Source organism: Eschscholzia californica, unplaced genomic scaffold, assembly GCF_041429995.1.
Source record: "Eschscholzia californica isolate CP2 unplaced genomic scaffold, dmEscCali1.0.p SCAF_3, whole genome shotgun sequence".
Taxonomy (NCBI): Eukaryota; Viridiplantae; Streptophyta; class Magnoliopsida; order Ranunculales; family Papaveraceae; genus Eschscholzia; species Eschscholzia californica.
Window position 1 is genome coordinate 33,095,517 of NW_028238420.1, and position 20,409 is coordinate 33,115,925.

General features: G+C 34.3%; 2 protein-coding genes and 1 long non-coding RNA gene across 3 annotated transcripts in view; all 3 read right to left on the reverse strand.

Annotated features, from left to right (window-relative positions):
- The window catches only part of LOC147549660 (uncharacterized), a 54,711-nt gene extending 51,465 nt beyond the window's left edge, over positions 1 to 3,246 (reverse strand). Inside the window, exon 1 of the long non-coding RNA XR_015238971.1 lies at positions 2,665 to 3,246. This is a non-coding gene — a long non-coding RNA (uncharacterized LOC147549660). The remainder of the gene's footprint in view (positions 1 to 2,664) is intronic.
- Positions 3,247 to 4,686: 1,440 nt separating this feature from the next.
- LOC147549666 (uncharacterized) lies at positions 4,687 to 6,519 on the reverse strand. Its single transcript, XM_086668363.1, has 4 exons — positions 6,377 to 6,519; positions 5,617 to 6,081; positions 5,226 to 5,374; positions 4,687 to 5,135 (listed from the first exon to the last, which is right to left on the reverse strand). Exons 1-4 carry the CDS (start codon positions 6,517 to 6,519, stop codon positions 4,687 to 4,689), a joined length of 1,206 nt encoding a protein of 401 aa, XP_086524489.1.
- A 2,589-nt stretch (positions 6,520 to 9,108) lies between these two features.
- On the reverse strand, positions 9,109 to 9,813 carry LOC147549667 (putative dehydration-responsive element-binding protein 2H). Its single transcript, XM_086668364.1, has 2 exons — positions 9,738 to 9,813; positions 9,109 to 9,637 (listed from the first exon to the last, which is right to left on the reverse strand). Exons 1-2 carry the CDS (start codon positions 9,758 to 9,760, stop codon positions 9,109 to 9,111), a joined length of 552 nt encoding a protein of 183 aa, XP_086524490.1. The 5' UTR covers positions 9,761 to 9,813.
- Positions 9,814 to 20,409: the final 10,596 nt, after the last annotated feature.

Consider the following 20,409-nt stretch of genomic DNA (forward strand, 5'->3'; position numbering starts at 1 on the left):
ATGGGAGGATCGGATGGATGGAGATACTTGCGGCTTGGTCAAACTCATCCAACGGCCACTTAAATTATGACGTGAACTAACTCGGTATCCCGTGTTACACTGGATCTTGTGCTGCTAGTAACCAGGTTATCCTAACATTCACGTGGGGATAGTTGATTAAATTTAAAATTCAAAACAACCCTATCATGTGAGTTGTTGGTTGGTGCCTAAGAATTGGGAAATTTCTTCTCTTAAGGCATCTTCCTCTCATTTCTATCTTTGGAAATAAACAGTACAAAGAGGGCTTAAAATAAAGAGATATTTCCAAACAAAGAGGGATTAAGAGAAAGAAACGTTGAGATTTTTGGGATGAAATCAAAGATAAAGAATTAGACTAGGAAGGAAAGAACAAAGATGGAAGGCACAGATGATTGAGAATGGAGATTTGTTTTAATCTCTATTTTCAGAGAAGGATTTCAAAAGAGATTTCCAGGAGTAGAGAGAGAAGATTTTAAGAGAGATGGCTGAATATATTTTCATAGAGAGAGATGAAGGAAAGCTGCAGATTTTATTTTCTACAAGAAGGACAGAGAAGGATTGGATTGCTAAAGGAGATAAACAGTATAGAAAAGGAAGATGAATATATTTCTAGAGAGAAAAGGAAACTTCTTTCCTTATTTTGTTATTGATTTGAAGAAGAAAATTTACGGAAAGAATCATGGAGCTGAATATATTTTTAGAGAGATAACCGAGCAATATAAAAGGCTCTTCAGCATTCTTCATCAGTATCTCATCTTTGGGGGTCAAAAGCTCAACTAAAAATAGAAAAATTAGAGAAAGAGAGAGAAGGAAAAACAGATTTTTGGTTCATCATCATCTTAATCTTCTTCTTCTGTTATTTACTTTGTATTTTATTCCTTTTTGTGAGAGAAAGGAGTGATTGTAGAGAGAGAAAGAAACAGAGAGAGAGATTGTCAGAGAGAAAGAAATCAGTACACTCAATTTATGCTGTTTAATCTTTCTTCATTTTCTTTAGCAATTTCCATTCCATATTAGTGTTAAAAGAAACAGGGAACTATTTGTTGGAAAGAAAAGAAAAGAAAAGAAAAGAAAGGAAGAGAGAAAACAGTAGAGAGAGAAAACAGTGAAGAAGATGAGAAAACTGGTTAGAAAATAATTTTCTCAGAGAGAAATTGTTTCCGAGAAGACGAGAAAAATCAATTTCCTTAGGGGACCGTTTGGCTGCAACAGAGAAAATCAGCAAGAAAAGTTAAATCTTTTTTTCTCTTTTCTCTTAATTCTTCATACTTATTAGTTTAATTTCATGAATAGCTAACTCTCTCCATCTAGGGTTTTACGATGAAACCCATTTTTGATCTTTTAGAGATATAATTTTTATTGATTAACTCTTGATTAATGCTTCATAGTCTAATTCGTTTTAGTTTGATAAATAGATTTTCTTTTCACTATTTATACTTTTCGATTTGATGCATCGTGCTTATGTTAAATCATTTGACGGTTCATACTTATTAATTGATAAATAGTAGTTTAGAGATTTATTTATTTAAAATAAAATGATTACATTGTTATGTTTTATTCGGTTTTAACGAAAACATCTCCCGGAATTAGGATAGTTCATTATCCGAAATTCTGAGTTATAAAAAAGAGAATTAACCATTTTAAGTATTTGTTTCTAAAAGTGATTTTATGTGGTGGAATCCTAAACCCTAGACTCCTCTCCCCATTTGAGTTCATTTTCATTCCCGTAATTTTATTTTAAAAACCAAAAACCAAATCATTTTACAATCTTATTACTTCCTAATTTTAGAATAGGTTTAACTAGTCTCTGAGGAACGAACCGGTCTTACCGGAATGATTACATAACAATGTAATCATTTTATTTTAAATAAATAAATCTCTAAACTACTATTTATCAATTAATAAGTATGAACCGTCAAATGATTTAACATAAGCACGATGCATCAAATCGAAAAGTATAAATAGTGAAAAGAAAATCTATTTATCAAACTAAAACGAATTAGACTATGAAGCATTAATCAAGAGTTAATCAATAAAAATTATATCTCTAAAAGATCAAAAATGGGTTTCATCGTAAAACCCTAGATGGAGAGAGTTAGCTATTCATGAAATTAAACTAATAAGTATGAAGAATTAAGAGAAAAGAGAAAAAAAGATTTAACTTTTCTTGCTGATTTTCTCTGTTGCAGCCAAACGGTCCCCTAAGGAAATTGATTTTTCTCGTCTTCTCGGAAACAATTTCTCTCTGAGAAAATTATTTTCTAACCAGTTTTCTCATCTTCTTCACTGTTTTCTCTCTCTACTGTTTTCTCTCTTCCTTTCTTTTCTTTTCTTTTCTTTTCTTTCCAACAAATAGTTCCCTGTTTCTTTTAACACTAATATGGAATGGAAATTGCTAAAGAAAATGAAGAAAGATTAAACAGCATAAATTGAGTGTACTGATTTCTTTCTCTCTGACAATCTCTCTCTCTGTTTCTTTCTCTCTCTACAATCACTCCTTTCTCTCACAAAAAGGAATAAAATACAAAGTAAATAACAGAAGAAGAAGATTAAGATGATGATGAACCAAAAATCTGTTTTTCCTTCTCTCTCTTTCTCTAATTTTTCTATTTTTAGTTGAGCTTTTGACCCCCAAAGATGAGATACTGATGAAGAATGCTGAAGAGCCTTTTATATTGCTCGGTTATCTCTCTAAAAATATATTCAGCTCCATGATTCTTTCCGTAAATTTTCTTCTTCAAATCAATAACAAAATAAGGAAAGAAGTTTCCTTTTCTCTCTAGAAATATATTCATCTTCCTTTTCTATACTGTTTATCTCCTTTAGCAATCCAATCCTTCTCTGTCCTTCTTGTAGAAAATAAAATCTGCAGCTTTCCTTCATCTCTCTCTATGAAAATATATTCAGCCATCTCTCTTAAAATCTTCTCTCTCTACTCCTGGAAATCTCTTTTGAAATCCTTCTCTGAAAATAGAGATTAAAACAAATCTCCATTCTCAATCATCTGTGCCTTCCATCTTTGTTCTTTCCTTCCTAGTCTAATTCTTTATCTTTGATTTCATCCCAAAAATCTCAACGTTTCTTTCTCTTAATCCCTCTTTGTTTGGAAATATCTCTTTATTTTAAGCCCTCTTTGTACTGTTTATTTCCAAAGATAGAAATGAGAGGAAGATGCCTTAAGAGAAGAAATTTCCCAATTCTTAGGCACCAACCAACAACTCACATGATAGGGTTGTTTTGAATTTTAAATTTAATCAACTATCCCCACGTGAATGTTAGGATAACCTGGTTACTAGCAGCACAAGATCCAGTGTAACACGGGATACCGAGTTAGTTCACGTCATAATTTAAGTGGCCGTTGGATGAGTTTGACCAAGCCGCAAGTATCTCCATCCATCCGATCCTCCCATACTATTACTTTATCTTGCGTCGCACCACGTGAAATCAACTCCTGTAGTGGGTCCCGAAATAACCATTGCGCCCATCATTAAACCGAGAACTTATACCTCTCCATAGGTTGATCGCCACGTGTCTTTCAAACCCAAAGTTGACTTGAATTTGACACCAACTTTGACCCACTATATTTTTCTCGTCCAAATTCCAATTTGACTTCCGTTTTCGCCATTGGGATCGTCTTGGAGTCTAGTTTCATCCGAGCCTCAAAATTTCCAAAATCAGCAAATGACCAAACTGCCCTTCATGTGTGTCTTTTCCTCGATTTTAACTATTTTTCACACCGAACTCTGTAAAAGACACCTGGGAAAGAGAAATACACAATTCATCAGAGTAACTGCTCGTAATAGACTAACTAACCCAAATTAAGAGATTCAAATGAGGCATTTTCATGACTTATCACTCACAGAAAAACTGATACATATAAATGATCATGAACTATTCTAATTACTTTTTACTTTATACTTGGTGATAACTCCATTGTTGAGGCACGATTCTTTACCAGGGTTATGCTGGCGGTGATGAGGTGAGCTTGGAGATGAAGCTTGAAATATGAATGAAGCTTCAAGTATGAGCTTGTTCCCAATTGATATGTCCTTCCATTTGATTTGAGTCACATATTTGATTCAGTTTTGTTTTTTGAGAGAGAATGATGAATGAAGGCTGAGGTTCAAGCTTTTCACATCATTTTACTCTCTCTCTCTCTACAACTGAGTTGGGAGAGCCAAAGATGGAGGGTGAGATCCGTAAAGATAGAGAGAGAAAAAGTAAAGTGACTTTTACAGGAAAAAATTACTCTGGTTTTGGGAGGGTAATAAATTCTCCATATTTTGGAGAAAAAGGAGAAAATTGAGTCACGTGACATCCCACTTTTTTCTCCCTAACTTACCTACCAAACACAAGAAAAATATGGAATCTTGGGAAAATATTTCTAATTTCTCCGAAAATTCTCCTATCAAACACAACCTTATGTAAATACGAGAAGATAGAAAAAGTGAAAGTGTAGTTTTTTTCTCTCTCTCTCTGTATATATCCTATGTAAAAATGAGACATAGAAAAAAATCAAATCTACTTTGATATATCACATTATTCTAAAGTAAACACGAGATGCAATAGAAAAATAAAATCAACTATTCTGCGTTTTTAGTCCGTAAAATACGATAATAACTACTAAAATTCGACAAAAGAAGTAAAATAGTCATATATTCGACAAAACTAGACGACTCTGTCGTTCCACATTCTTTCAGCAATACTATCTCTCCAATCACCAGCTTGTTGTCTTTGTTGCTCTTGAGTTTGTAATTCTTCATCATAATCTTCATCTAGGGCACACTCATCGATTTCTTCTTCATCTGGAGCAAATTCGTCTGAACTACATTCTCTTCGAATAAAGTTGTGCAATCCTGCACATGCTAAAACTAACTGTGCTTGTGATTTAAATGGAAATGGCAGAGCAGTTTTGAAAATTTTGAATCTAGCTTTAAATATACCGAATATTCTTTCCACCGCAGTTCTTAACGAATAATGTCGATGATTAAATAATTCTTCTTTAGTTTCTGGACGTCGAGTACTCTCAAACTCTCTTAAATGGTATCTAACACCTCGATATGGTGTTAAAAAGTGAGGACGATTAGGATATACGGCATCTGCCAAGTAAAATTTACCTACATCATAAATTATTGAGATGCAATTTATATTTTTATATAACAGTTCAATATATCGAAAAGAATTTGATAAGAATATAACTACTTTACCTCGAGGAATTTTAAATCCACCGGTACCCTCTAAAGCATCTTTTAGTACTCGTGCATCATTTGCTGAACCTTCCCACCCAGTACGAACATATATAAATTGCAAATCAAAGGTGCACGCAGCCAAAACATTTTGTGATACAATTCCCTTTCTATTACGATAGGCAATTGAATTTTTTATTGGTACCATAGCTGGAATATATGTACCGTCAATTGCTCCAACACAATCCTGTTTTTCATACATAAAATGATTAATGTGGTTGAATACAAAAAAATATAAATTAAATTGAATTTAATCATAAATAAAAAAAATTCTATTACCAGAAAGTAACAGTTAAAGCGATCATCTGTTAGGATCTTCAATGAGGTGGTTGTTGGAGTTTTCGCCATTAACTCCGGAGCTAATAAAGTCAATGTCTTCAATACTTTATTGAAGTTCATACTTGTACAAAATTTGGATCTATCAAATCTTTCCCTAGTTACAGAGTAACTATTATTCTGGCCAACCGTTAAGAGAAACATACCAAGCATCTCTTCCACATTGACATAGCGTGTGTCCTCTAATAATGACTTTTCCTTTAAAATACGACATAACTTGAGAAATGTATCTGGATACATCCTATAAATCTCACGAAATTCATCAGGTGAATCATCCAATTTGCTTTGCATGTAAATGAATCTGTTACCAGTGACTGACTTTCTTGGAGCATTAAGTTGGCGTACATGGATATTGTAACAAGTTATTGCAATGGCACGAATAATAATTTCATTTCTACTATTAATTATTAGTGCGTGTTCATCATCTTGAAAACCATCTTCATCAACTTGAAAACCATATTCATTATCCTTCTGAAAAATCCTAATAAATTAGCATAAACATGAAATATGTAAGAATAAAAAAAGTTATACTATAACTCTCAATATTAAACTGAAATAAACAAACCAAAATAAATCTTAAATCCTAAACTAAACAAACCGAAATAAATTTTAAACCCTGGACTCTAAACCTTAAACTCTCATTTATTAAACCATAAACTAAACAAACCGAAATAAATTTTAAATCCTAAACACTAAACTCTCATTTATTAAGCTCTCATTTATCAAGCTCAGATAGTATCCAATTTTTTCGCTCATCCATATTCATCATGGCAAACATCATTTTCTGCTCTGGTATTTTTAAAAGTTTTGCTCCTTCCATTTTCATTGAGTAGTCCAGATCAGGAATATCATAAAGTGCTTTACACCAATCATTTGCACTTTTTGTAGTCTGAACTAGTTCTTCAAGACTCAACGTCATTCTTTCACTAACATCATCATGATGTGTCCTTGCTCGTTTTCGTTAGACATGTAGTTTGCTTTTATTAGGTTGTTGGGATCTACAACTATTGTCGTTCGCGGTTAGAGGATCGTTAGGTTCTTCATAGTTAGTGTCACTTGGAAAAGGGTCCAAGTCGACATCAAAATTGTCAACATTAATTCCTTGTAAACCTTCGGTTGATGCTTCACATGCAATAGCTCCAACAGCGTAAGACCCATACAAAATTGTGCACCAATCGTTGTATTCTGGAAATTTTCCATTATGGTAATCCTTAGCATCAGGGTGTTTCTGCAACAAAGTACTTGAATCAATATTTAAATTGGCCTCCGAAGATAATTTGGTAAAAAATTTGACCCTTTGAGGCCAAAATGAACTGCCGGACACAATTGAGAGCCAAAACTGTGAGTTGGTCACAATATGGGGGCCAAAACGAAATTAACCATAAGAAAAATGATGAGTGCATTTAAAATTCCCTTCTAACTTTTCTCTATGTCCCATAATGTAAGTTCTAAAGTGAGGATTTTTGCTAAAGGCCCATTTCTAAGGATGCCCCCTAAAATCTAGGCTCCTTTAGAACTTCTAGAGGGGTCTACCATAATTGCCTATCAGTTTTAAAGGTGCCTCCTAAAGTTGCAATTGGCGCCTCGCACACTTGTTTTGCTCGGTCAATTTGATTTGATTGGTCGGTGAAAGGGCCTCTCTTCGGTGGATGTATATAAAACTATTGGGTAGGTGTTTTAACCCCACTTATTGGGTAGGGTCTCCATAAACTCAAATCTCCAAGCATCCATATCCTCACTGAAACTAGGGGTGGGAATCGGGCGGGCGCGGACGGGCTCGGGCAACAATGAGCCGGACTCGAGCGGATCGGGCTCGGATAAGCCGAGCCCGCGGTAGGGAGTCGGGCGGATCGGGCCGGACCAAACTCGCACTATAAGAGCCCGTATCCCGTCCGAGCCCGGTTGCCCGAGCGGGTTCCAACGGGCTCGGGCCGGACGGGCTCGGGTTTTTGACAATTAAAAAATATTAAAATAAAAAAGTTTCTTTGATAAAAAAACAAATATTCATTTACAATTATTTGGTTTCTTCAAAAAAATTAAGATCGTCTTCATCAACCCTAATATATTTGATCATCAAGCCAAAATACTTCATGTCCTCATCAAGCCAAAACAGATCCATGCCTTCATCAACCATCAACCATAAGAGATCATTTTTTTTCACCTTACTGAAACAGAACTATAAACTCCAACCCATCAACATCATTAAAAGAAAATTACAACACATCATAACTAGGGTTTACTTAGAAAACCTAATACTCCCTAAAAGAACTAGGGTTTACTTAGAAAACCTAATACTCCCTAAAAGAACTAGGGTTTACTTAGAAAACCTAATACTCCCTAAAAGATAAGATAAAATCCAATATACAGACCTCCTCAAATTAGGTACGAGGTGGTGCATCCAAATTGAGCATCTTATGCATAGAGAAAAATGAATTGGGGAAGAAAACAAAATCATCATCATGAATCTTAACCTAATTCTTCATCATCAGGTGTATATACAGTTCAAACTTAATTTATGAAAATTGAAACCCTAATTCACCATCATCATCAGAAGCAAGCAGCAGATTTATATCATCATCATCATCATCTTTTGTTCAGACAAAATCTATCAATATCATTACGAAAGGGTTTAGTGATCAGGATGCTTCGAACTTTAGTTTCTTTTTATTGATGATGAGAAGGTGTAATGGAACTAATGGTTTTTAGAGTTTAATGGAGTGTTCTCTGAGATTTAATGAGAATGGGAGAGAGACTAGAGATGGAGGCGGCAAGGTATAAAGTGGGAGTAGAAATATGAGATTAGGGTTTTTATAAAGATGGAGGGGTGTCTTGCCGTTGGATTAAGATCCCGCGGGTTTTTAATCGGGCGGTCATCGGACGGGCTTTTCGGGCCGGGACTCGGATTGGAGAGCCTGCCCGAGTCCCGGCCCTATAAGCCCGAGCCATCGGGCCGGGTAAGCCCGGCTCGGGTTGGCTTCGGTCATCGGTCTCTCACGGTTCGGGCCGAACGGGCCGAATCGCGGGGTTTCGGACCGTTTTCCCAGCCCTAACTGAAACTACCTCCAAAAAGATAAACTAATTTTTTTTTAGAGTTAATTCCTATATGGCCCCCTACTTTGTGACCAGCTTCCTTTATGGTCCCCTTTTTTTCGTAAATTCAAATATGGCCCCCTTTTTTGATGTAATTGTCCTAACTACCCTTCTTAATTCTAAATTTAAAACATTTAAAAAAACTTATTTCCACCTCACCCCTCTCTCTCTCTCCACCTCATCTCTCTCTCCAACTCACCCCTCTCTCTCTCTCCAACTCACCTCTCTCTCTCTCCAACTCACTCCTCTCTCTCTCCAACTCACCCCTCTCTCTCTCCAACTCACCTTCATCTTCTCCGATTGAATTCCGGCCGGCGACTTCCCAAAAAAAAAAAAAATTTTCTCTCATCCCTCTCTAAAAATCCGGCGAAGGGGGTTTCCCTTCGCCGGAAGCCGTGAACAGACAGATCTGGTCTGTTCACGGCAGACCTTCAAAGGAATCATCAGAATGGGTATTAGTAGTAGAAGTAGTCATGGTGGATTCAGAAGAATCAAGAGTAGTCGAAAAGGAATCATCTTTTGAAGATGAATCACTACAATGATTATTATTATTATTGTCATTATTATTGAAATTGAGACGAGCACCAGGACCATATAAAGCTTTAGCAGCTTCATCATAAGCTAAAGCAGCTTCATGAGAAGTAGCAAAAGTACCTAACCATAGTCGATTACCTCGATTTGGTTCTCGAATTTCAGCTACCCATTTCCCCCAAGTTCTCTGTCTAACTCCTCTGAAATTACAGCGAGAATTTTCAAGTCCTCCTTTACCTCTCATACAACCTTTCTTAGATCCTTTAGCTGGAACTCTTCTAATTCCTTTACTAACACCTCCATCATTAGAAATTTCAAGTTTATTGTTGAGTTCTTTCCACTTTGCCAAAGTTTCGGCTACAGATTTAGACCCTACAGATTTAGACCCATTTCTTCTACTCCTTGATCTTTTCTTCCTGGTTTCAAACAAAAGTTTCAATGAACAAAATCTAACTATTGAATCAATATAAACAACCCACAAAGCAAAATGAATTCAAGGAGGAAATGAGAAAATACCTTTCTGGGTAATCTGAAGACATGCGCTGTGAACAGAATTCTTTTACAAGTATATATATATGGTATGAGGATGAATTTTCTCTCTCTAGACTACTTCTACTACTAATACCCATTCTGATGATTCCTTTGAAGGTCTGCCGTGAACAGACCAGATCGGTCTGTTCACGGCTTCCGGCGAAGGGAAACCCCCTTCGCCGGATTTTTAGAGAGAGAGAGAGATGAGAGAAATTTTTTTTTTTTTTGGGAAATCTCCGGCCGGCGACTTCAATCGGAGAAGATGAAGGTGAGTTGGAGAGAGAGAGGGGTGAGTTGGAGAGAGAGAGAGGTGAGTTGGAGAGAGAGAGGGGTGAGTTGGAGAGAGAGATGAGGTGGAGAGAGAGAGGGGTGAGGTGGAAATAAGTTTGTTTAAATGTTTTAAATTTAGAATTAAGAAGGGTAGTTAAGACAATTACATCAAAAAAGGGGGCCATATTTGAATTTACGAAAAAAAGGGGGCCATAAAGGAAGCTGGTCACAAAGTAGGGGGCCATATAGGAATTAACTCTTTTTTTTATCTTCTATTTCCTCACCATCTTTTCTTCCATTTTATGGGGTTTTTGAAATATTTATATATATTATTTTTACAGCTAACAATATCTTTGGTGCTGTTGTTGATACTCTCTTAATCCCGTGAGATTCAGGGATTGAATCTTGAAACAGTTTATCTTTTAAATTTATCTTATGTAATTATAATAGTGACGATAGAAAGTATGAACAATCGAGTGAAATGGAAGTGAATGCTGACGTGAGTCCCCTAAGTCAAGTTCATTCAGTGCGTTGGCATCTTTATAGGAATGTAACTTGTGTTTGCGTTCCTTTAGATCTTTACGTTCAAGAATTTGGTCTCTTTATTGCTTTTTAAATCTGGACCATATATTTTCATTAATGGCTCACATCTATTATAACATAAATAAATTCATCTTCTCGCTTTACTAAAATTGAAACCCAACTGCCTCCTTATTTGTTCTCACAGAAATTAAGAGATTGAAGTTTTTTGATCGATTTTGGTTTAGGTTGAGATCAAATCTTATAGGATTTTATCACAAGTCTTTGGTCCAAGCCTCAAGCTCATTTTGAAAATTTCTTTGGTGTTCTTTCTATATTTCAAGCTCCAACAAAATTAGGGTTTTTATCACAAAGAATTTTGCGGAATTTTGAGGTATATGTCTATCTTCTCCTGGTATTTAAATGCTTATATTTTAGTTTATTTGTTCGAGTCATGAATAAATATCTAATAAAAAATTCAAAACCCAACAGAAGTTAGAGACAAATATAAACTGATTTTTGTTAGTTTAAAATTTTATTCAATGTGTACAGGAATGAATTCAGATAATGAGAATTTTGATGTTTTTTACTTGACATCTAAGATGGTAAAGAAGTTGTTTGTTCTAAATCGGAAGTACAAGTGCCTAGATCAAGGATGGAATTTGGTAATGTCGATCAACTATATACTCATGTCTTAGTTGTGCAAAAAAAAAGTGGGATTTCTAATAAAAAAAAAACTTCTAAGAAAAAGCATCTTGCAATTGTAAGATATGTTACGACAACATGTGGTAAGAACGGAACACATAAATCGAAAGCAAGAAATCTTGTAGCTCCACAGCTTAGTTGTTTAAGTGGGTGTAAAGCCAAAGTCTTGAAAAAGTTCGTCACTTTAGATATAATAGGAAGATTAACCCACATGTGACTAGGCAACTAGAAATTTGTGATATACTAGCAACTAGACCTTGCCAGAGTTTTAGGCAACAGGTGGTCGCAGCTGGTGGTTATGAGAACGCCCCATTTAATGCAAAATGTCAGAACTTACATCCAAAAAGCGAGGATGTTACCTCTTGGAGATGGAGATAGTGATGCAATTCAACAATATATTTTAGCAATACAAAGAAAAAATAATGGTTTTATTTTTGTGATGGATTCAGATGATGAACCGATGGATTTAGATGATGAACCGCGGTAGCGTAATGTATTTTGGGCAAATAGGAGTAGAGAGACATAAACAATTCAGAGATGTGGTAACGTTTGACACCGCTTACCTTACAAATACTTACGGTTTTCCTTTTGCTCCTTTTGTTGGAGTAAATCATCATAGACAATTAAATCTTTTGGTCGTGGTTTATTGTCTTATGAAGACACGTAAACGTTTTCTTGGTTGTTTAGGACTTGACTTTTCTATATGGACGGAAAAGCTTCGGATCAAGGTTACCAAATTCGCTAGTCATAGTGGCGTACCACGATGTGGTTCGCGCGTCCTCTTTTAGGGTGCGCTCGCGTACTAGATCACTGGTAGGAATGTACCCTAATCATGGAGTCAAGAAGAAGACTGAAGGAAATGCAACAAACGGGTTTTCATAGGAAAAAAGAGAGAAAACCCTATGTTTCCTTTTGGACGGTTTATCTTGTAGAGTCTCACGGTGTTCTCTTCACAGATCTAACAATGTTCTATTTTGTTTGAGATTTCTTTGTTCAGCAGCAAGTAATAGAAAGAGAAAGTGAAGGGACGAAGAAGATAAACATTAGATAATAAAAAAAGTTTTACGTTTGGATTTATAAAAATAGAGGTTTCCTTTTCCAACCGTGGAATTATCTTTAAGGTTCATCTTCAACCATTAGATCTCTTGCCAATTCTAGTTGTCATAATTTGTTCTAATATTTAGATCTGCTTCCTTGTTCTCTATATCTCCTTTTCTTCATCTAAATCTCTCCCTCTATCTTGGTTTACATATTTTTCTATCTGTTGTTTGTTCTTGTACATCTTAAACTTTTGTAGATCCCTATTCTCAATCACTCCCTAGTTTTCTTTGTCTCTTCTCTGGTTTTTGTACTCCACTCCATGGAACAACCATATTTTCTTCACCTCTTTGCTTTCCACTACCATGATTTGATTGCCGCCGAGTTCGTCATCTCCGACGCCGGAGTAATCCACAGCTTGATGGAAGCAGATAGTGCCCATCACAATGACATGTCTAGTGTGGAGGGCTACACGTGTGCACCTTCTATTTCAGTTAATGGGTTGTTTTTTTAGTGGGCCGTGCAGTGATTTGGTGGACCAAAGCCACCTTTTGTAGTTGGAATTGTCTTTATTGCGTTTTGGGCCAACAGTTCGATCCAGGAGTAATCAATAGGGCTTGTCAGCACAATTATACCTACTACGTTCTTCTCTTGCTGGTAATATCTCTCTACTTTTCCTTCGTTACGCTGGTGCGGTTTTGTGTCAGCTTTGAAATTCTTACTTCAACTGTTGATGCGATCCTTAGCCTTTTTATCGTTACTTCGGTGCGATACTTATGTGTCAACTTTGAAATTCTTACTTCAAGGGTTGACGCGATCCCAAGTCCAGGAGTTTTCTCTTTGATCTTGTTTTCATGATCTCGAAAACTAATGGTCTCTTTATTGAGACGTCTGGGGGATAATCTTTCTATCACTCTTTTCCTCTGCGGAGAATTGAGTTTTCCCAATTTGGTAAGAGATTTAACGGTCAAGAGATATCACATGATTGGTTATGTTTGTGCTTACAGTGGAGTCCAACTTGTGGTTCGTGTTCGGCAATGACGTTCTGAGAAGATCTATTTTGCGGCTTTTCTTTTAGTCGTGAGAGCTACAATAGAGAGTGTGTGTTTAATTTGTTCTTATTTTCTTTTCACTCTGACATTGTGCCTTGTCTTCTCTTTCTGTAAACTCTGAGTTATAAATAATACGATGTTTACGGATTTAAAAAAATGTTTTGGTCAATTTACTTTTTTTTTTCTGGGTTAAATGCAGTGGCGAAGCCAAAAACTTTTATAAGTGGGGGCACCTCGTTGTTATAGGTAATGAAAGAATTCCACAGTACCCGATCAAACTAGGATCGAAAAGCAAATTCTTAACAAAATTTTATTTATAGTTTAGATATTCCGTGGTAATTTTGATGTATAACAATCAATCTTCAATTTTCTCAATATGGATCAAAAATCTTTCCTCCAACTGGATTCCCAAAATATACTGAAATACAAAACAAAGGAAGGGATGAAGAGATAATGGTGAAGATTAAGAAGAACGATGCTAGATGATGAAGAGGAAGTGATCGTAATTGAAGAAAAGATGAAGATTAAGTTTTCTTTCTAATAACATGTTTACCATAGCAAAAGTCTAAAAAAGACAATTTTAAAATTCAAAATACAAGTCACCGAAAAATCAGACAAAATCAAAATTAAGGGGGACGTTTAGAAAACTCATCATCTCTACGAGGCCATTTTATTTAGTTGGTCACTTTGAGGAGGTCAAAATTGAGTTATTCAATTAATAAGAACCAATTTTAAGCCAAGCATGACCTTTATAATGTATTTTTAATAAGTAGTCATCTTAAACCAAACAATAATTTCAAATAGTAGACATTTTAGAAAAAAAAGTGTAAGTAGTAGAAAATTTCTAGAAAAAAAGAATGTTGTGTGTGGGGCTCGATCCTTTGAACTCAAGGTTGAAACATAATCACTTCACCAACTAAGCTAGGGAAGAACTATGTTTAAAATAGAGATATGTATATATATCTAATATAGCGGCAAATGTCGCATAACATTAACGAGCCACGTTAGGGTCGTGGGGGCCTGCGCCCCCACGGGCCCCTATGTGGACTCGCCCCTGGTTAAGTGCTAGTGTGCTACTATTAGGAAGTTCTCTAAATTATTAAATAAGAATAAAGTAACCCATTCTATTGTAACGGGAAATTGGGAACTTCCCACTTTATTAAATTTCCTTTTCCAACATTACCAATTAATAGGATTAGCTTGGCTAACCAAATAAAAGTTTTGATTCTTTGTTATTGTATGGTCACATCGAAATTTTAAAAAATATATGCTAATATATATTTTATTTTATTTGGGATAGTTTTCTATAGAAATAGTATGTCTTATTTTATTAGAGTTAGTTTTCTATGCAAATAGGAACTCTAAATAAGTCTGATTTGTTTGTTTTATTGATCTTTACAAAGAGACACTACAATATAAATATTAGTGTTCTACAGCCAATTTTATTGATAACATCAATATTTGTACAAAATTGAATCTTCAAAAGTGCTTCATAAAGATGACATTCGGAAGAAAAGAACAAGAGATGATAGTGAGGCATCATCACAGATGCACAATGTTGATCAAGAAGGTATTGAGAACATTCATAATTTAGATGAAGAATCCGATGACGAAATTCTTGCTAATAATAACAATACTAGTTCAACCTCAAAAACTAATTTCAGTACACAATCACGTGTGACAAAAGAAGATTTGATATCCAAACCGTTGCTTAACGAAGTAATTCTCGGCGTTACTAATCAATAAAAAAAAATCTTCGAGGATCAAAAAGTTGGTCTTGAAAATATTGCAGAGATAATTTCACTAGTTCATATACATGTATCCATTCCCACTTTTTTGGTGTTCCAGTTGGAAAGAAAGCTGAAATTAAGCGTTATGATGCATTAATAAAGAATTGAGATTTATACAAGAAGGTGCGTTAAAGAGTATATGGAGCAGAAAAAATAGGAATTTCTTCCTCACTGAAAAATTTTATACTCACAAAACCAAAACAATCATTATTAGGTGATCCTCTTGAACATGCATTCAGAATTATGCATATGGATATAGTTGATATGAAAGTGATAAAGGGGTTGTGTGCAAATGAAATTATTTTCTTTATTATAATCTCTCCTCTATCTCTCTAATTTTTTTTCTTTATTGTAATCTCTCTCTAGATCTAGAGAGAGAGACGAGAGCTTTTATAAAAAAAAAAATTTTTTTAGAGAGAGAGAGGAGAGAAGAAATAATTTTTTTTGTAATGTTTGAAGGTTGCCGCTGAAAAATTGGTCGACCGACGACCTTCGCCGGTGAAGATGATGAGGTGGCGAGAAGATGAGGTGGCAGAGAGAGGAGATGAGATGGAGGAGAGAGAAATGATGACTAGTTAACGGTGTTATAACGGAAGCTGAAAAAGGGGGCCATCTGGGTATTTTTGATAAAGTAGGGGGCTAGGCAGGAAGCTGGTCACAAAGTTGGGGGCTATTTAGGAAATAACTTTTAATATAACAGCTAAAGGTTACTAAGCTCCATCTTATGAAGAAGCAAGAAGTACTTTATTAGATGAGTGCAAAAGAAATATGGAGAAAGATATGACACCTGTCAAAGATACATGGTATTCTCATGGAGTTTCTATTGTTAGTGATGGTTGGACTAATATGAAACATCAAACTTTGATCAATATCATTGCAGTAAATAGTCGAGGTGTCATATTCTTGTACGCTCAAGACTTCGAAGGGGTAGAAAAAACATGTCTAGCAATTTCACAAATTTTTACTTAAAATGATTGAAGAACTAGGATCATCAAACATGTTAAAAGTACTGACGGACAATGTAGTGAATCGCAAACTTGTCAATAGGGGAGTTGGAAAGGTATAAAAGCAGATTTTTTGGTCTTCTTGTGTTGTTCATAATTTAAACCTTATTTTCAAAATATGGCAAAAGCATTTGTCTGGTTTACAAGTAATTATAGAAGTTGAAAAAAAATATTGTTAAATACTTTATAAATCAGACACATGTTTTAGCTATTTTAGAGCTCATTTGAAACTAGAGCTTCTAAAAGTAGCAAAGACTGGACTTGCGTCACATTATACATTATTAAAGCGACTTGTTGATTGTAAAGAGACTCTTGAACCACTGTTGTTGTTAGAACATGAAAATATTTAGTAAAAAGTGGAGATGATTACACAAGAAAGTAAAGAGAATTAGTTAAAGAAACTATTAGTAGTGATGAATTTTCGAATGATGTGGAAAACATAATACAAATCACCAAACCGATATATTTTATAATCAAGTTTTTTGACAGATAAGATAAAAAAAATTGGTGAAATTTACGAAAGGATGGATAATATGCTTAGTGAAAGAAAGAATATTATGACAGGTGGAAAACATGCAGACGAGTGCTCCCAGATTGAAAACATAGTGCTTGAAAGATGGAAAAAATGAATATTTCAATGCCTTGGATTTGCTTTAACACCACGTTGTTATGATCTTCAGTATCTTGCTATACATGCACCAGGGGGTACTACCAGGAAGAGTCCAAATCAAGACAAATAAGTTATGATGGGAGTTACGTAAGCAATTGAAAAATTATCAGAAGATGAAAAAGAGTCGAATTCTTTTGTTTACAATATGCAATATTCCACTCAAGAAAAGGTATGTACGCTATGACAGCTGCCCAAACTGATGTTGTGACCATGGCGCTATTGATTGTTGGTCAACATATGGCTCAGAAACTCCAGAGCTTGTAGAAGTGGCAAAGAAGGTAAAATTGTTACTATTATTTTTAATATTATTATTGTTGTTCATAGTTAAATTATTTGTTCGTTTATTTGATAGGTTTTGCCTTAACCAATTATTAGCCCATCGGTTGAAATAAATTGAAGCACATATTCATCCATTCATACTGTGAAGAGAAACATGTTGAATTCGAAAGAACTGATAAATTGTATACATTCACTCCAACATTCGTCTCCAATCTCGATTCTCTGAAAGTTACAAGAATGGTCCGTATAAGAAGTGGGATATAAACCTTGAATATACACATATAGATGATTCCATTTTGAGGTTAGAAGAGATTTGTTGGGAGTCTTTTGAAGATGTGCTTATTGATGATGATAATAAAAATGAAGAGATACCATCCAATGCTCAAAGCGGTTCAAGTTTCATATTAAGCTTTGCAAGGGGGAAGTAGTTCGAAAGGCAAAGGTAAAATGATTTAATACTAATTGTTTGAGTTTTTTATGCTATATTTTTATGTTTCATTCAATTTTATATTTTATCTTTGAACATGAATTAAATTACTAATTATTAATTTTTCAACATAGTTTACTTTAAATTATTTATAAATTAATGAAATTGGTGAAGTTTAGCTTCTTTTTTTTACATGTAAATGTATTGGGTGTACCGACATAGCGAACTGAAGTAGCGTACCCTAGCTAATTGCGTACCAAAAAAATACCCCAACGTATTGAATACTCTCAATCCAACGTACCACGTACCCGTACCGGAATGCAATTGTCAATGTATTTCCTAATACAAGACATAGATGGTGCCTTTGGCATGTAATGAAGAAAGTACCGAAAAAATTAAAAGGTACAAAAACTTTGACTCGATAAGTTACCCTCTTAGTGAGATCGTCTACGCCACAATCAATCCGGAAGAGTTCGAGCGTACGTGGAGGCTTATGATAGAGGAATATGAGCTAGAGGATAATAATTGGATGGAGGAATTGTACATAGAGGAAAAACGATGGGTACCAATTTTTGTGATAAATTACTTTTGGCAGGATTTTCTATTGCCCAACGTAATGAAAGCATGAGGATTTTTTTTGGACACGTGGGTCCGAAAACAACCTTAAAACTTTTTGTTGAAAAATACAATTTAGCTTTAAAGGATGAATAAAAAAGAAAAAGCGGCAAAAGAAGTTTTGAAGTCATATATTTAAAAAATGCAATATATGAGTCTATTCCAAATAGAAAAACAAATGAGAGAGAAGTACACTCTTATAAAATTTAGAGAATTTCAACTGAAAATTGTTGGAAATAGGACTTGTGAGACAGTAGATTTTATAGAGTTTGGTTCGATATACTTCAGAAGACAAGAAAATCTGTAAAGCACTAAATTTTCAACGTATAGGAGTTCTTTATGATCATATTGAATGTGATGTTTGGTGCAATTGTCTAATGTTTGAATTTAAGGGGATATTGTGCCGACATGCAATAACTGTATTGTGTAAAAATAAAGTTAATGTTATAACAGATAAATACATTTTAAGAAGATGGAGGAATGATGTAGCAAGATCTCACACAAAGATTAATGTGAATTATGGAGATTGGAGTACAACATCGGAGCAAAAACGTTATAATGACTTGTGTCTATTATCCACTGAACTAGCGAGTGTTGCATTTGAGAATGAAAAAAGTATTAAGCACTTACGAGATTATTTGCTTAAATACAAACTGAAGATAAATACTTTAGATAAAACGAGCAGTTATCTTGGAACTAGTAAATCCACCGGGTATATCGTTGATTGTGAGGATAATGCACGAGAAAATATACTTGATCCAGTGTCACATAAGGCGAAGGACACCCTCGAGAAAAGATTTAAAAAGAAAGTTTCTAAACCAAAGATACACGTAAGTATACCTCAACTTATGGATTCTTTACTTTTACGTCTGTTTACTTTAACCTATACATTTTTTATTTATTTTAGTGTATCACTCCTATATCTTATCTTAATACAACAAAAGAATGTACACTTGGTGGTAATGTTACACGAGAGAATCTGATGCAGCGCGTAGTAGGCAAGAGATTAAAAGTATAAAGATCGCTCCTCTATGATTGATCAAATCAAACGAAATTTGATTCAATAAACTAAGCTCCCTCAACAATGAACATAAGACCTATTTATAGGCTTGAAACCCTAAAATAATATAAATCTAAAATTACTAGAACTCTAAAATAACTAGAATTTAAAAAACTGCTAAAGTAGGAAAACAACCAAAACTAGGAAATTGCTAAAAACTAGAAAATCTTTCCTAAAGCAACTAAAATTCTGAAACTGCTAAAACTAGGAAAATATAAAAATCAGAAACTACTTAGGGTCTGTTTGATAGCCAATTTTCCCTGAGAAAATTGGGAAAAAGAGAATTTTTTTCTCTAAAATGTACATTTTTCATGTGTTTGGTTGACAAACAAGAGAAAAAACAAGATAGGTCACGTGACTTTTTTTTCTCTAACTTTCTTCAAATAAGAGAAATATTTTACTCACCTTTTACGGGAGAAAAATATTCCCAACAACTTTTGGGTAAGTTTTTCTTTATAAATAGAAACCTAGCAGCTAGTTATCAAATAAAAAAAAGAAGAAAAGGACAGACGAAGAACAAAAGACGCAGGAGAGCATAAAAACAAAAGAAAGAAAAGCAAAGCACATCACATCACAAGGTACTTCTCTCTCTACTTTTTTTAGTTTAGTACTTCTCTCTCTACTTTTTTTAGTTTCAGACTTTTCTCTCTCTTAGTTATTGTTGTACTTTTCCTATGAATTTTTTAATAGTTTGTAAACTTGAATGGCATCAATTTTTTTTATTTTGTAGTCCATCTTTATTAGGGGATCTTTTGGTAGTTCATTGTAATTTATTATTAAACTAGATAACTAGAATAGTAATTGATGGTCAATACTAGAGTACAATAAACAAACCTTCTCATTATGATTTTTATTTGTGAGTTCTCATTGTTTTTTTGTTCTCAACTCTGGTTATGATGGTTGGTGTTGAAATCATCTAGTATAAGTTTATATGGCTCTTTATTTAATTTTTAATAAAATAATTATTATCATATTCAAACCAAAAAAATAATTATTTCAAACCAATAAAAATATATTGGGCAAACAATGAAGCAGATAGTTTCAAAACAATTTTGTCTTGTAAAACTAATATTTAAAGTATTTATATATTATACCACAACAGTAATATATTAACAAATTAATTATAATCTTTATTGTTTTAAAACATTTATACATCTCTTTAACTTATGAAATTTTGTACTTTATTTTAGAAAATAAGAAAAATAAAAGAAGTACTATTTATAGTAAG